This window comes from Rattus norvegicus, chromosome 15 (genome assembly GCF_036323735.1).
Source record: "Rattus norvegicus strain BN/NHsdMcwi chromosome 15, GRCr8, whole genome shotgun sequence".
Taxonomy (NCBI): Eukaryota; Metazoa; Chordata; class Mammalia; order Rodentia; family Muridae; genus Rattus; species Rattus norvegicus.
This window is the reverse complement of record NC_086033.1, coordinates 20,858,305-20,872,929: the sequence shown is the minus strand read 5'-3', so window position 1 is coordinate 20,872,929 and position 14,625 is coordinate 20,858,305. Positions and strand designations below refer to the sequence as shown.

At 43.6% G+C, this 14,625-nt stretch overlaps 2 protein-coding genes across 7 annotated transcripts in view; one reads left to right on the top strand and one right to left on the bottom strand.

Moving 5' to 3' along the window:
- Rps10l6 (ribosomal protein S10-like 6) overlaps positions 1-14,625 on the bottom strand; it is a 489,065-nt gene that overhangs the window by 404,163 nt on the left and 70,277 nt on the right. The gene's annotated exons all lie outside the window — the stretch shown is intronic.
- Txndc16 (thioredoxin domain containing 16) overlaps positions 1-14,625 on the top strand; it is a 74,121-nt gene that overhangs the window by 32,732 nt on the left and 26,764 nt on the right. For all 6 annotated transcript variants that reach the window (XM_063274391.1, XM_039093784.2, XM_039093785.2 and 3 more), the window contains 4 exons: positions 6,184-6,274; positions 9,306-9,456; positions 13,732-13,898; positions 14,221-14,281. In XM_063274391.1, coding sequence (XP_063130461.1) covers positions 6,184-6,274; positions 9,306-9,456; positions 13,732-13,898; positions 14,221-14,281 — 470 coding nt within the window. The remainder of the gene's footprint in view (positions 1-6,183; positions 6,275-9,305; positions 9,457-13,731; positions 13,899-14,220; positions 14,282-14,625) is intronic.

The window sequence follows — 14,625 nt, the reverse complement described above, 5'->3', positions numbered from 1 at the left end:
TGGCTCACCGGTTGCTGAGAATGTGACTTAGACAAGTTACTTAACCTCCATGATCCAGTCTCTGTTTGGGGAAACCTGCTGAGAGCTGAGGAAGCCTTGGGTGAGTGTGTAAAGAGAAGATCAAGCCCTGACTGAGGATAGGACCATGTCCAAGGCCCCATGTCTTAGACCTGTGGGAGTGCCGAAGCCTTTCTCCAGGCAATGGTCACAGGAAAACGGCAAAGCCTTCCTCTGGCTCAAGAATGAGTGTTTACCACACTGAACAATGTATGCAAAAGCTAGCCTGCTGCTTCCTCCTTTCAGAGGACCATAACCTGAGCCTGCTCCCCAACAACACCATAGCCACCCCTATTGCTTTGGTAGTAGGTGCACTCCGCCAGAGTGAACACAGCCCGTGTGTGTGTGTATGCGCGTGTGTGTGTGTGTATGTGCGTATGTTGGTGCATATGTAGCGTTCAGAGGTTAGCATCAATGTTCTCTTCAGTCATTCTCCATTTTATTTTCTCAGACAAGATCTCTTGCTGAAATCTGGAGCTTTCTAATTTGGCTAGTCTATTCAGCTTTCTCTGCAGGATCCCTGCCTTCTGAGCACTGGGATGATGGTCCTGCCTGGCTTCTAAGGAATCCAAACCCAGATTCTCATACTTGGCTCCAAGTGTTTTACTGTGCCATCTCCCTACCCAGTTCTGTGTTTTTATGAGTTAAACCACATGTCGAAGTTTTAGTATTCCTAGACATTGAGCTTCAGCATGGTACAAAACATAATATCTGGTTCTGGAGAGAGGACTCAGCGGTTAAGAGCACTGCTGCTCCTCCAGAGGACCCAGGTTCGATTCCCACCCACATAGCAGCTCACAATTGTTACTTCTGTTCCAGAGGCTCCAGTACCCTCCCACAGACATACACACATGCAGGCAAAACACCAATACACATGAAGTAAAATCTAAAAAACAAACCAAAATGTAATACTGTCATAAAATAGTACTTCAAGGCTGGCAAGATGGCTCAGTGGGTAAAGGTGCCTGCTGCTAAGTCTGGTGGCCCAAGTTCCAATCTTAGGAACCACTCCCTACGCCATGGAAGAAGAGAACCGACCCCCATGTTAGTGTTTACCCCCAAAATAAAAACATTTAAAATTTAAAAATAGTACTAACAGTTTGCCTGTTTAGTTTACTTTTCAGGGTCTCCTTGAGTCTTGTTTCCCCTCAGTTTTCAGTTGTAATTAGTGAAAAACATGAGTTATAGCGAGACAGGGATTAATTCCTTGATTTATATTTAACTGCCTCAGTCTGACCACAATGTTTGAAGTAGACTGGAAGGAGTAAGGGGTGGGGGAGAATATGGGGGGAACAGGAAATGACTGTATTATGTATGCAGTGGGTGCCGGGGTGGCCTGGACAGGGCGCAGCAGCAGAGATGGGGGCAAGGGTGAGCATAGACTTGCGTTTTGGAGGTGGAGTACGATAACTGCTTTCTTCATACAGCAGAGACAGGTAGCTGGAGGCAATCTAGGAGACTAAAAAGGTGGAATTGCTAAGAGCTAAGATCAGGTTGGAGACCTGAAAGTTTGCTGTGGGAGGTTTGGAGTGCCTTTGTGGCAGCATCCTTAGGAAGTACCGCAGGGTAACTAGATAGTGCTCTCATGTTGGGGGTGCAGACTAGGGACGCGGACTTGAGAAGTAAAGCCGCAGTGCCCAGGGGCACTTGAGCATTTGCATTCAGAGGTGAGGAAGAACCAGTAAAAGTGACACCTGGCGGTCTGTGTGCAGGAGTGCCTAAAAGCAATGACGATAAATGCTGTTCTCTCTGAGCCAAGGTATGGAGATCACTTTTCCTCCAAATGTTCCCTCTTGTCTCAGGTAATGCGAGGAGGTGGGATAGGCTTGTGTTTGCTTCCCCTCATAAATCCCCCTTTGCGGTTCATCAACACCACCACATACGCAAACACAGCGTCTGTGGTACATGGCAAGCCCAGCCTTTTCCCTAGGCCTCTGATCCTGCCACCGTGAGTACTCCTGAGACACAGATCACCTGGCCTCAGGGCACCAACCCCAAGGAGGAACCTAACTTCCACCACTTCTTCCCTTCAAGTGACTCAGAAATGTCTAATGACTTAACCCTCCCTCAGAGAATGCGCCTGTCTATGGCCTGAAAGCGTCATGTTGTGCTGCTTTTCCTAATTCAGAGACGCTTCATGTCGCTCAGCTGTAACTTGAGATTTGCTATATATTTTCTTTTTATTCCAATACCTACCTGTCCAGAGATTTGCTATGTATTTTCAACGGTACTAGGGTAAAGTTTCTAAACAAAGCTATCCCTGGCACATTTTTTCCAGGTAATATAAACATAGTATTAGCAATTTGTATGTCAGAGATGTTTGTTCTAAAGGCATTTGGGAAAACACGTCATCAGAGACTAACATCCAGACTCTTGGTCTACTTTCCATCTGATTACGACGGTTGACATCTCGTCAGATGATCTTCTCACGTTGGTATTTTTGATTGTTCTCTAGCAGAAACCACTTTCACTAACACTGTAGTAGAGATGTTTTGCCAAAGACTCACATTCTACTCTGCCTCAGAGGAGGTTAGCCTGCAGCTTTCTCTTCACTTAATCTCCAGTATCCCCTCAGCGATGACAGTCTGGGATGTGTGCAGCTGGGTCTAGGGTAGTGGGTTTCAACTTTCCTAAGACTGCAACCTATGAAGATGGTCCCTCATTTGTGGTGACCCCTGAACAGAACATTATTTTCATTGCTACTTTGTAACTGTAATCTTGCTACTATTAGGAATTGTAATGTAAATATCTGTGTTTCCCAATGGCCTTAGGTGAGCCCTATGAAAATATTATTTGACCTAAGGGTGGAGAATCACTGGTCTGGTGTGTGTTGGGGGAAGCCACCTGTTTTCCACACACTACTTGGTCAATTAGTGGGTTGTGCTAACTTAGGGATCGCCCAGAATGTGAAAGTCTTACTTTTCCAGATCTAGGGGTCTTCTCTAGGGTTGTGGCCACCTATCGATTAACTTGTATAAGCTGCCTCTGCCCTAGTTCTTCTGAATTCACCTGTATCATTTGATCCAGCAGTCCTATCTGAAGGGACTGAATCTGTATCTTGAAGATTTATCTCCTCCCGTGTCCATTGCAACATTATTGACAATGGGCAATTTACAGGAACAACGTCTCTGTGCCCTTAGTTTCAGAACAAGTGAGCATAAGTGAGCTATTATAGAAGGACCAGATCTGGAATGAAGAGTGCTTTTGGCTTCCCTTGTCCCACCTCTGTTCTGAAACTTCCTGGTGGGCGACTTCTCACACACTCAACACAAATTCTTGTGAGGGAAGGAAGTTTTTTCCTTACCGAGACAGTCTTACTACATGATTCTGGCTGGCCTCAAGCTCAGTGAGTTCTGCTTGCCTTTGCCTTGCAAGGGCAGGGCTGGGCTTAAAGCTGTATACCACCATGCAGAAAATATTCTTTTTGGAAAGAGCTCTGGCAAACAGGCAGACGTTGGATCCCGTCTGACACTAGAGCGATCACCACAGAAGCCACATGTGGATAATACGATCATATGTACAGAAGGGGATACCGGATTTCTGCCAGCCATGTTCTTGGTCCAAAGATGATGATTGTTACACTGTGGAGGAGAGAAGGAGGCCTCTGTTCCCAGAGTGAAAGACCCCCTGAACTTTGTCTCCATTTCAGGTTTCTGGAAGGAAGTAGAAGCAGTAGGTGTGGAGGGAAGCCCATGAGTCCTTTAAAAAAAAAAAAGCACTAAGTGATTTTTACCAGGCACATTTGGGAAACATCACACAACACAGCATACTTTTCCTCAATATCTTCTTCAGGGCACTCAGAATGTTTGCATGAAGCCACACACCCCACCTATGGGGAAGGAGTTTTCAGGTTTAGGTTCAGAAGAAAGCACACCCAATGTTCTGATGTCTGAAATAAAGGAGTCAGCTGTGAGAGAGGTAAAATGTTTCTGTCCGCTGGGCATGCATGCCTCATCCCCTTGTTCATATAAGAGCTGTGTCTTGGTTACACAGGTGGACAGGAGCCCACCATACCCAAAACGGTTTTTTTCTCTGAGCCATTCCACATACAGAGACACTTTTATGTTTCTGAACTCTCGTGGGCAGCAGAAAGTCCAGACTTTGAACATGCACCCAGTACCCTCCTCTAAAGGGACCATTCCTGCTTATGGCCTGAAAATGGGGGTGGAGTTGGGAGTGAGAGGGAGTGAAGGAAGGGTTGCCTAGCCTATGTGAGGTCCTGGGTGCAGACCTCGCTGCCAGGATGAGTAGGGCATGGGGCATTGCTGAAGATGAGGTTTTAAGGAACACCGGGACAGTTGTGTTGAGTGTAGTGAGTTAATGCTACTTAGCTATAATGCTTAGCCATATGGTGGGTCCTGACCACCTTAACTAATGCAGTTTCTGTGGGTTAATAGGAACAGCCTCACAAGTGTGAGAGAACAGTAGAGCGAGGAGTTTTGCTGTAAGAAAAGGGGGAAACCTGGATGTTATCTGGAAGATTATGTGAGGCACAGAAGAATCTTTAAAGAAACTTGTTTGTGTATTGACAAGAAAGTGCTAGTTGAGAAGAGGGAATTCATCATCCAGGGGAATGGCTACAGCAAGAACTCTGAGTAGTCAAGAGGGGGATGGATCTAGTTAGCGAAAGGTGTTGTGGGAATACAGGCGTTCCTCTGTGGTACAGGAAGAATGGGACAGAGTGTGGCGTCAGTTTAGGTAAATTCATAGACAGATGCGGTTTGCAGAGCTTACGGTGTATCCGGTCCTCACTGTGTGTGTGTGTCTGTGGAGGCCAGAGGTTGATGTGTGGACCAGAAGGGCTAAGGGAGTGTGAAGAACACATTTCTAGGGTGTTATAGGCCTGGATTTCAGAAAAGAGAGGCATCAACAGATATAGCAGTAGCTTTGTCTGCCATCAACCTTGCTATATCTGCATGTGTGTGTTGAGAGCAAGTGTCAGGAAATAAGGGAATAAGAATGACGTTTACAGGCTTCCAGATACACACCAAAATAAATGCTGAATGAATTAGAAGCATTCTGTCTCGAGTAACGGAGCTGGGATAGAAAGTAGGGGAATGGGTTCCTTTTTTTTTCTTTTCTTTTCTTTTTTTTTTTTTGGTTCTTTTTTTTCGGAGCTGGGTCCTTTTTTTTTCTTAATATGACTTACTAAATTGTCTCTTAAAAATTGGTTGAACTGAGAACGGGACCCCCGTTGAAGGAATCAGAGAAAGAACTGGAAGAGCTTGAAGGGGCTCGAGACCCCTTATGAACAACAATGCCAAGCAACCAGAGACTAAGCCACTACCTAAAGACTATACATGGACTGACCCTGGGCTCCAACCTCATAGGTAGCAATGAATATCCTAGTAAGAGCACCAGTGGAAGGGGAAGCCCTTGGTCCTGCTAAGACTGAACCCCCAGTGAATGTGATTGTTGGGGGGAGGGCGGCAATGGGGGGAGGATGGGGAGGGGAACACCCATAAAGAAGGGGAGGGGGAGGGGCTAGGGGGATGTTTGCCCGGAAACTGGGAAAGGGAATAACACTCGAAATGTATATAAGAAATACTCAAGTTAATAAAAAAATAAAAATAAATTGGTAAAAACAGGGGTTGGGGATTTAGCTCAGTGGTAGAGCGCTTGCCTAGCAAGCGCAAGGCCCTGGGTTCAGTCCCCAGCTCCGGAAAAAAAAAGTTGGTAAAAATGTATGTATAAATCTAGAATATAGAACATGAAACGTGTGAATTCGTATATGCTTCCCACTAATAAAACGTCCAACCACACATACGCATGTTACAAGGATATTCAAGGATAACTTGTTTTTTGCTGTCCCAGTTCCTTTATAAACTTGAGTAAAATATACTTTAAGTTTTAAAGATTTATTTTATTTATGTGTGTATGTCTGTGTGAGAGTATGCCATGTGTGAGCGGGTGTCTATGGCGGCTAGAAGGGGGCACTGTTCCCCTCAGAGCTAGAGTTACAAGCTGCCGCATGTGGGTCCTGGGGTATGGACTCAGGTCCTCTGGAAGAACAGTTCTTAACTACTGAACCATCTTTCCTTAAATGCAACAGGTAATAAAAGGGTTAGAATAAAAGTTTGCATGGACTTATCATATACGAACTCTCCTTCCCTGTTTCCTCTTCAGAGCACAGAGCCGTCATGGAAGCCGCTTTTGTGTATGGGACCTCTTACCAGTTTGCCTTAACCACAGAAATTGCTCTTTTAGAAGATGTCGGGTATGTATGAGAGACTCAGGTCAACGTTTCGATTTTCTGTTGTGCGTATGTTTCATGCCGCTTAGTCATCGTTTCCTTCACTGTCACAACTTGTGTTTCTCCAAAGGAATCATGAGCAGCTGTAAATAACTAGGGGACCCTGGAATTCCTTTACTACCCTATTGTAAGTGACATCCTGTAGATGCAGTGGTGGTTTGGGGTAAACAGAGTCATTGTGGACCAGCTGTGTAACAGTCTCTGATGGCTACAGGAGGGATCTTAGGAACAGACCTGTCACATGGGGTAAAGTAACAGACCCCAGAGAAGTTTTAAAGGCTCTATAAGTCATTTTGTCATAGTAGTTATAAATGCATTTAGGTAGTTTTTGAACAGAATGTTATAATTTTTTTCTCTAATTTATAACTTATGGGTCTACCTAGAAGCCCAATGTTCAGTGCTTTTGGTGGGGGAACATCAATCTAGGATAAATTTTTGTGGCTGTGCCAGACTTTCTCATGTGGCCTCCTGGCTGATCTCTTGGGACATCATAGCTGTTTGCTCTTTCACAAACAGTTGTTTAAAGGCAAGAGGTCTCACACGTCTGTGGGTTTTAGGCCAACCACCACAGGAATTCTTCATGCTGTTTTCAGCCCGTTATTGAACTTTTCATGTTTTCTGTGACATCCGCTTGTAAACGTCCAATAGCAACAGACCCTCTGTGGGTCTCTGAGCAGCAAGCAGAGGATGCCTGATTACAGAGCTTTCTGGCTTTGTTTTACTTCAGAGACTTAGACGCGACACACACCCTCATCGGTATAGCCAGTGCCCAGCGCCGTGCTCTCAGCAGCCTTAGCAAGCAGCGCAGACTTACCCTCGGGAAGCACTGCACGTTCTATGAGTCTTAGCGGTGTATGGCTGCTTTCTCTGAAATGCACGTCTGTTTTTCCTTCCTGCAAAGACTTAATGCCTCCCCTTCTATGTGAACTCTGTGATCTTCCCTTTCTTTTCCTTCCTTCTCCCACCTTGAGGCAGAATGAAATATTTCTTTGTAGCAGCTGGTAGATTATAGTCTATAAACCTTGTTTTAATTGTTCCCCTTATGCATCTCTTTTGGCTTATGCACTTAAGCAATTGAGTAGTCTTATTAGTCTTTATTGTTTAACATAGAGCTTTTTTTTGTTTATTTTTGATATTAAATTTAATTACAAGAATTCTGCCTTCTCTGTCCTCCCTTTAAGCCTTCCCACCTACACCTACATCCCCCTCCCCCTTTTTCCCCAAATTTATGCCTGCTTTTTTCACAGTTATTTCATGCATGCATGTATTTGTGTGCATATCTATTCCTAGGGATTGCTGTTTAGTCCCTACAGTGATGCAGTTTGTATGTTTTCAGGGCTGAGCATTTGGCACTGAACAACCTATTAAAGTGCTCTTTCCTGGGAGGGCCACCTCTCCCCTCTCCCACTCCCAGCTTCCCGCAGTCGTCTATAGCTCTTTATGCGGGGTTGAGGCCTGATGGACTTTTCTTCATCTAGTGTGGCACACTCATCGGTCATTCTTGTCCAGCTCACATTTAAGCAGTCATGTTGGTGAGACTTTATGGGTTTAGCTTCTGATAGACCAGGAGACATAATCTCACTGCGGCCTTCCTGACCCTCTGGCCCTTAGACTGTTTTGCCTCCTCTTCCAGTGTTCCGTTGTGCCCTTGGCGTGGGAGGTTTGATAGGTCGGGACTGGACTCCACAACTCTGCATTTTGATTGCTTGTGGTTTTCTGCCATGGTCTCTGCCTGTTGCAAAGACCAGCTTTCTTGATGAAGGATGGAGATTTCTTGATGAAGGATGTGTGTATGAGGACAAAGTTTATAGCTTACTGTTAGGAATTATACTTGCTTAGGGAATTAGTAGTTGTAGATTCTCCTCCAATAGCCATGATTCCACTAGCACTGAGTAGGAAGGAAACCAGGTTTCTAGAACCAAGCGTGGCCTCCCTTTTGTTGAATGAATCTTAGATCCAATTAGAGAGGGGTTGGTTATTGCCAAGGTATGTGTGTCACCCTTAGGGTTGTACTGTTACGCTGGTGGCTGTTTGATGTAAAACATAGGCATCATAGCAACACATTGTTGGTTGTTTCCGTCCTTTGACAGCTTGGGTGGTCCCCTCTGGTACATGAAATCTAGTCCTCAGAGAGGGATATTCAGGTCCATTCTAGTTCAGGGGTCTCTGGGCTCTGTAGCATAGAGCTTTAACAGAAGTTACTAAGTAAGTATTTATGATTGTTTCCTAATCACTGACTCTGTTAGAAATCACATTGTAACTAATAATAGAAATAGAAATAGCCTGATCTGTGTGTCTTAATCCTGTAATTCTAGATTTAAAAAATATTAACTTATTTGTTTAGTTACTAAGTTGGTTACTATTTAGTTAAGCATGCTATTTTAAAAATAAAGTATTTTTTAAAATTGTAGTATTTTACAAAGCTCTATACTACATGAGGGTTTAAAAATGCTGTTTAAATTTTGGCAAAACTTATCTGCACTGTAAATTTAAGTTCTCATATTGAAATAAATGCCAAAACTAAAATTATAAACTGTATTTGTCCAGTTTTGTAATTTTTTCAGATACAAATTCACAAACTCCCACAACTATCACATGGTTTCTATCTTAAGGCATAGTTTAGCTAAAGTTTATTCAACAGATTTGGGTTAAATTTAAACTTAGAAACATTGTATTACAAAGCTTCCCTTGAGACAGCCGTAGAAGAGAAACTGAATTGAACAACAGTCTCATCTGTGACTGTCCTCTGGAAACCTATACCCTGATGTAGACATTCATGTGTAAGAGTTTCAGGAGTTCCGTTCAGATGTTAAGACAAGTTTTTGTAAATATTTTCTGTCTTTGTCCAAGCTGATTTTATTTTTAAACTCTATGCTTGTTTTTATTAAAAAAGTAATCCAGTGCATGAGAGGTAGGCAAAAGTATGCTCTTTTGGATTGTAAGAGGGCCACACAAAGAATCTCGTTAATTGCTTCATCCTGGTTTTCACTCACAGCTCGGAGAACATAGAGCACGCACATCTCTACTTCTTTCATTGTAAAGTGGTCTCGGACGTGACCGAGCATTGCCGAAGAACACTAATGGGGCCGCCATTGGCTGCAGTGGAAGTTCACAAATTCGTGAAGACAATGGAGGCACCTCTGTTGGTATGTGTGTTCACTTCACTGCAACCGATGCTCACGTGAGGTTCAGTAAGCTCTGTTCACAGATAAGCATCTATACAGCTGACTATTTTACTTTCTTTTTCCTGGGACTCATTGCTTTTATTTCATAGCATTGGAGAACAGCTCCTTGTTTGACTTACTGCTTCAAAAAACCTGGATATAACACATGAGTGATGATACTGTGTCACAGGTATAATGAGTGCAGTCACTCGTGGGGGCCCAGAGTTTGTGAATGTTTTAGTCATTGTTCAGAAGGTTGGTAGCTATGACAGCCACAGGTCCACCGTGTCTCAATGTGGTTAGCATTAGCCTTAGAGAGTCCTGGAGACACATTCGACGATGGTGGTCAGCACTTCCTCTGAAATGTTCGAGGTTCACCCTAAGTATGTGAGACCCCTCTAGTAGGTCTCACATGATACCTCTTTAAAACACAATTCACGTGTTTTACCAGTAACAGCTCTGCAAAGTGTAAATTGGGAGGCGTATAAGCTGCCCCATGTGCTCACTCAGAAAGTAGGATCAGATGATCATTCTCTCTGTACCTTCTGCAGGTGATGTCACCGCGTAGTGTGAAGCATTGTATTTAAATTGTATTTGACCCTAACAGAAGAAGTTGACAAGCATAAAAGGGATTCTTCTTCTTCTGAACATCTGTCAGGCACACTTCAGGAAATATTATCTCAAGCGTTGAGTTATGAGAACACTAAGAAATCAAAGAGCATGTGCCATTTTAGGTAGAAGGGGGTGATCGCCTTTGCCTTGAAAGATGGGGAAATCACTTCATGTATTCATGTTCCCCTGCCTCTCTAACTTTGGTTATTATTTTACAGTTAAATTCTGTGCATTTCTGTTTTGCTCTGTGGTCATAATCTCAGCATTTTAAAAAGCCAGGCTTTGCATACCCAGAGTGAACCAGCTATACTTTCAATGGCGTAATCCTTTAGTTCCTTATTTTAGATAACTTTTTCTTCAGTTGGATCTCGGTTGCAAAGAAGTTTTTGAATTGTTTTCTTGTTGTTGAGATGGGGTCTCTGTGTGTAGCCCAGGTTGGACTTGAACTTGCTGTCTAGCCCAAGCTGGCATCCAGTTCATGATTCTCCTATCTCACCTTTCACATGCCTCATTCACAGCCACAGCAGCAGCAGCAGCAGCAGCAGCAACAGAAACATAGGTAATAGGTCTTTTCCTTTGACAGGGAAGGGCAAGTATACCTAGCATCCGTTGAAGAGTACCCTTTGGATTTGTTTTGATGTCCCATTTGAGAAGCAGGAGAGAGAACAGCTTCTCTCCCCTTCCCCCAGTTCTTCTCCATTTCTATCCAACCTGTTTTCCTGTCTTCAATTGGATACTAAGAATTCTCTGAATTTTGGGCCAGCAAGATCTTGCAAGGGTACCAGCCAGCAAGCCTGATGACTTAGTTCCTACCCTGGGACCACATACATCTATAGGCACAGATACGCACACACACACACACACACACACACACACACACACACACACACACACACACACACACACACACGCTAAAAGTGCAAACAACTGTAAACTCTGGTTTTTTTGTCTGCCTACCACTAGGGGGCAGAATGATAACATGCACTAAACAATAAAAATGTTTTTCTTTTTGCTATATCTTGAAGGTTTACCCGTTTTTCTGGTTTCTACTTACAAATTTATTTTTTGTTTTAAAACAACTATGCTTCAGTAACTGCTCGAGAAGGAGACTCTCTGGTTTTATTTCATTTTATGACAGTAGGAATTATGTGATACTGATCTTAAAATGAAACAAAAGAAACTTAAACCTTGAACACTGCCTAGGAGGTTGGGAATCAGTCAAGTGTGGCTGCACCTGAAAGCGGGGCAGGCATAAAGTCCGGGATTGCTGTTGTATTCTCCATGAATGCGCTCTTGAAACCTTTTCCAGTTGAATGGTGCTTTCTGGAACTGTGGGCACAGGACTCTGCCCTACAAAAGGAATATTAAATCGCTGAGCCCCAGAGTGGTTTTCTTTCGAAGATCACATGGGCATCTCATTTTCAATTTAATTCTTTTCATCCTGTCCTAGAGTGCTGAGGACCTGATGTGGATGCTGAGTCCCAGTTAGAGACTGGGAGTCAGGATGCCAGGCAGCGGGAAAGCAGGGAAGACCCAATGAAAAACTGCAGGGAGTGGGGTGGGGAGTGAGAGGCTGGAATGAGAACCCATATGTTGGCCCAGTGTTTCTAGAGGGGGTTGCAAGCCAAGAAGACCAAGCTAGCAGCTTTCCTGTGGAGGAGGGATGAGGTAAATACGGGGTGCAGGGAGCTGGCACTGCCCTGAGACCCCCCCAGACTGAGTAAGGGGTGACATCTTAACCCTTGTGGGATAAGCAGATGGCAGAGTTCTGGTCTGGTTTGGTTGCCTCTAACTTTTCATTTGGTCAGATTAGTATTGGAGGTTGTTTATTCTTTTTTTTTTAAGATTTATTTATTTATTTTATATGAGTACACTGTTGCTGTCTTCTGACACACCAATAGAGGACATCTGATCCCATTACAGATGGTTGTGAGCCACCATGTGGTTGCTGGGAATTGAACTCAGGACCTCTGGAAGAGCAGTCAGTGCTCTTAACCACTGAGCCATCTCTCCAGCCCTTGGAGGTTGTTTATTATTCTTGACAAATATCCTTGAGGTTAAAGAAACAAAGTGAGGTCAAATACTTTCTATAGGAAACAGTCTATAGGCTGAAATTGAGTGGAACAAAAGTATGCATTCTGGTGGCATGGCAAAGGCACCGGGGAGGCCCCGGGGTTAGGATGGATTTGTACCTGTGGGACAGATCGGTAGTTGATTTGTAGGACTGGTTTGTAGTTTGTTCTTGTTCTGTAGCCCCAGACATGGCCATTCCTTTTAAAAAAAATTGATTAATTTATAATTTATTGATACAGGGTATTATAGTGTGTAGCCCTGCTGCCTGGAACTCACTTTATGTAGATCAGGCTGGCCTTGAACACAGAAATCCGCCTGCTCTGCCTCTGGACTACTGGGCTCACATACCCAGCTTCCATGTTCGTGCTACTCTATAGTAGTTTATAGATCACTCGCACTACAAGTCTTTGGGGTGCAGGGGTCATTGGGTTTTGCAAAGTGTCCTATGTTTGGGCATTTAGGATCTGAAATGACTTGCTGTGCTAATGTTAAATTTATACGCAAACGAAAGTAGAAAGTAAGATTCAGACTTTTGTGTGAATAGTATTGGTCTGATCATTGCAATGTGATATCATTCCACTTCCAAAAATTTGATTCAGGTTGGTGCTTTTGTTTATATGTTCATCTCCCTCTTTTTAAAAAGGAGACAATTAAGTTAGAGAATCTAATGGTTAGGTATGTGTCTTAGATGTAACCTGGCTATATAGCTATGTAGCTCAGGCTAGCATAGGACTTGTAGCCCAGGATGACCTTGAACCTGGGGCAGTCCTTTTAAACTCCTAAATCCTGGGATTCTAGGCATGTTCCACCAGGTTTGGCCGTAACAGTATCTGAATTTTTAAAAATCAATTTAAACTACAAATCTTGACTGTAAATTTGTATATGTATTCAGTCTCAAATAGATCGAGATTATAGCAGGCCAGTTTTTAAAACATTTACTTTTATTATCTTAAATTATCTGTGTACGTGTGTGCCCATTTTATGGTTGTGTGTATGTTAGAGCAGTCGCCTGTCTCTTAGAGCTGGAGTTAGAGGCAATCGTCAGCTGCCCTATGTGGGTACCAGGAGCAGAACTTGGGTCCTCCTCAAGAGCAGGAAGTGCTTTAGTGGCTGAACCATCTCTTCAGCCCCAATCCAGACCTACTCTTAAGGTTCCCACCATTAAATGCACATTGGGAAATGATTAAGCCATCACCCGAGTAGCTAAACCCATGGACAGTCTGAAGGCTGAAGGTATTCCCCACAGCGGCTGGTCACTTGTACCTGGTAGACAGAAGAAGCACTTGTATCTGAATCCCAAGAAAAACCTTCAGGTACAATCATTTGGTAAAAATGGTAAGAGGTCTACATGTTCTATAGTGTTTTCTTCCTGAAAGGCATTTTACTTCTAGGGGAGTTGGATTACACTTTTATTCACTCCATTTCTCAGAAACTGGCTTCATGGGATACAGTACATAGCTATAAAAATCAGTTCCGTGTGTCTGTGAGTGCACAGGAGAGGGTTTGCTCAGTCTGTCAAGTGGGCCATTGCCGCAGAATGAGAGTGTTCTGCCTTCTTTTTTCTAAACGGAGACGGAGGTGGCTGAAGACCCCCAGCTGGTGTCCACCATCCATCTACAACTAGGACTGCCACTGGTCTTTATTATCAGCCAGCGAGCGACACACGAGGCTGACAGAAGAACCGCAGAGTGGGTGGCGTGGCAGCTTCTGGGGAAAGCAGGAGTTCTGCTCTTGATGAGGTAACCTCACCACAGTGCCCTCAAAACAATGCTTCTGCATGTTTCAGTGGCAGTCTCATAGTAAAGCCTGACATCCAGCAGCTGCTAGCACGGTTAGGACTAACTGCTGAGCCCAAGACTGCATGCTAGCTACCAGCTTCATCAAGATTAAGATGAGGACCAGAAAATCCAGACGGTGTTTATGTACGACTTTCTCAAGCCCGCTGAATTGTAACCTGTTCATAATTGTTTCAGAATAAGAACGTACAGTCCTGTTTCAGATTTGTGTCCTGGGTGGCTTCTTTTCCTGAGTGAGTAAAAATGCATTTCTATTTTGTAAAAGGGACTCCGCGGACGTGAACATTCCCCAGCACGCTAACGTGGCCTTCAGAAGAGCAGAGAAGGTCAGTCGTTTTACACACTGGTCTGTTCTTTTACTCTCTGAGCTAAGGTAGTCCATGTGGACTGAAGTAATACATGATTACCATTAGAACGATCTTTAATTATAATTCTTTCAATGCACAATTGATTTTTTCTTTTGCCAAAAATCATATTTAATTATTTGTTTTTGTTATATTATGCCTGCCCTTATAAATTGTCTTGAATATCACTGATTTCTTCCTTTGGCAAAATTTCTGGAGGCAAAATTTGCCAAAGGAAATGATTAATTTTATTTTTATTTTTTGAAACAGTCTCTACTATGTAGTCCAGGCTTCCCTTCACTTGGAGTCCCCCATCTGCTATGTGG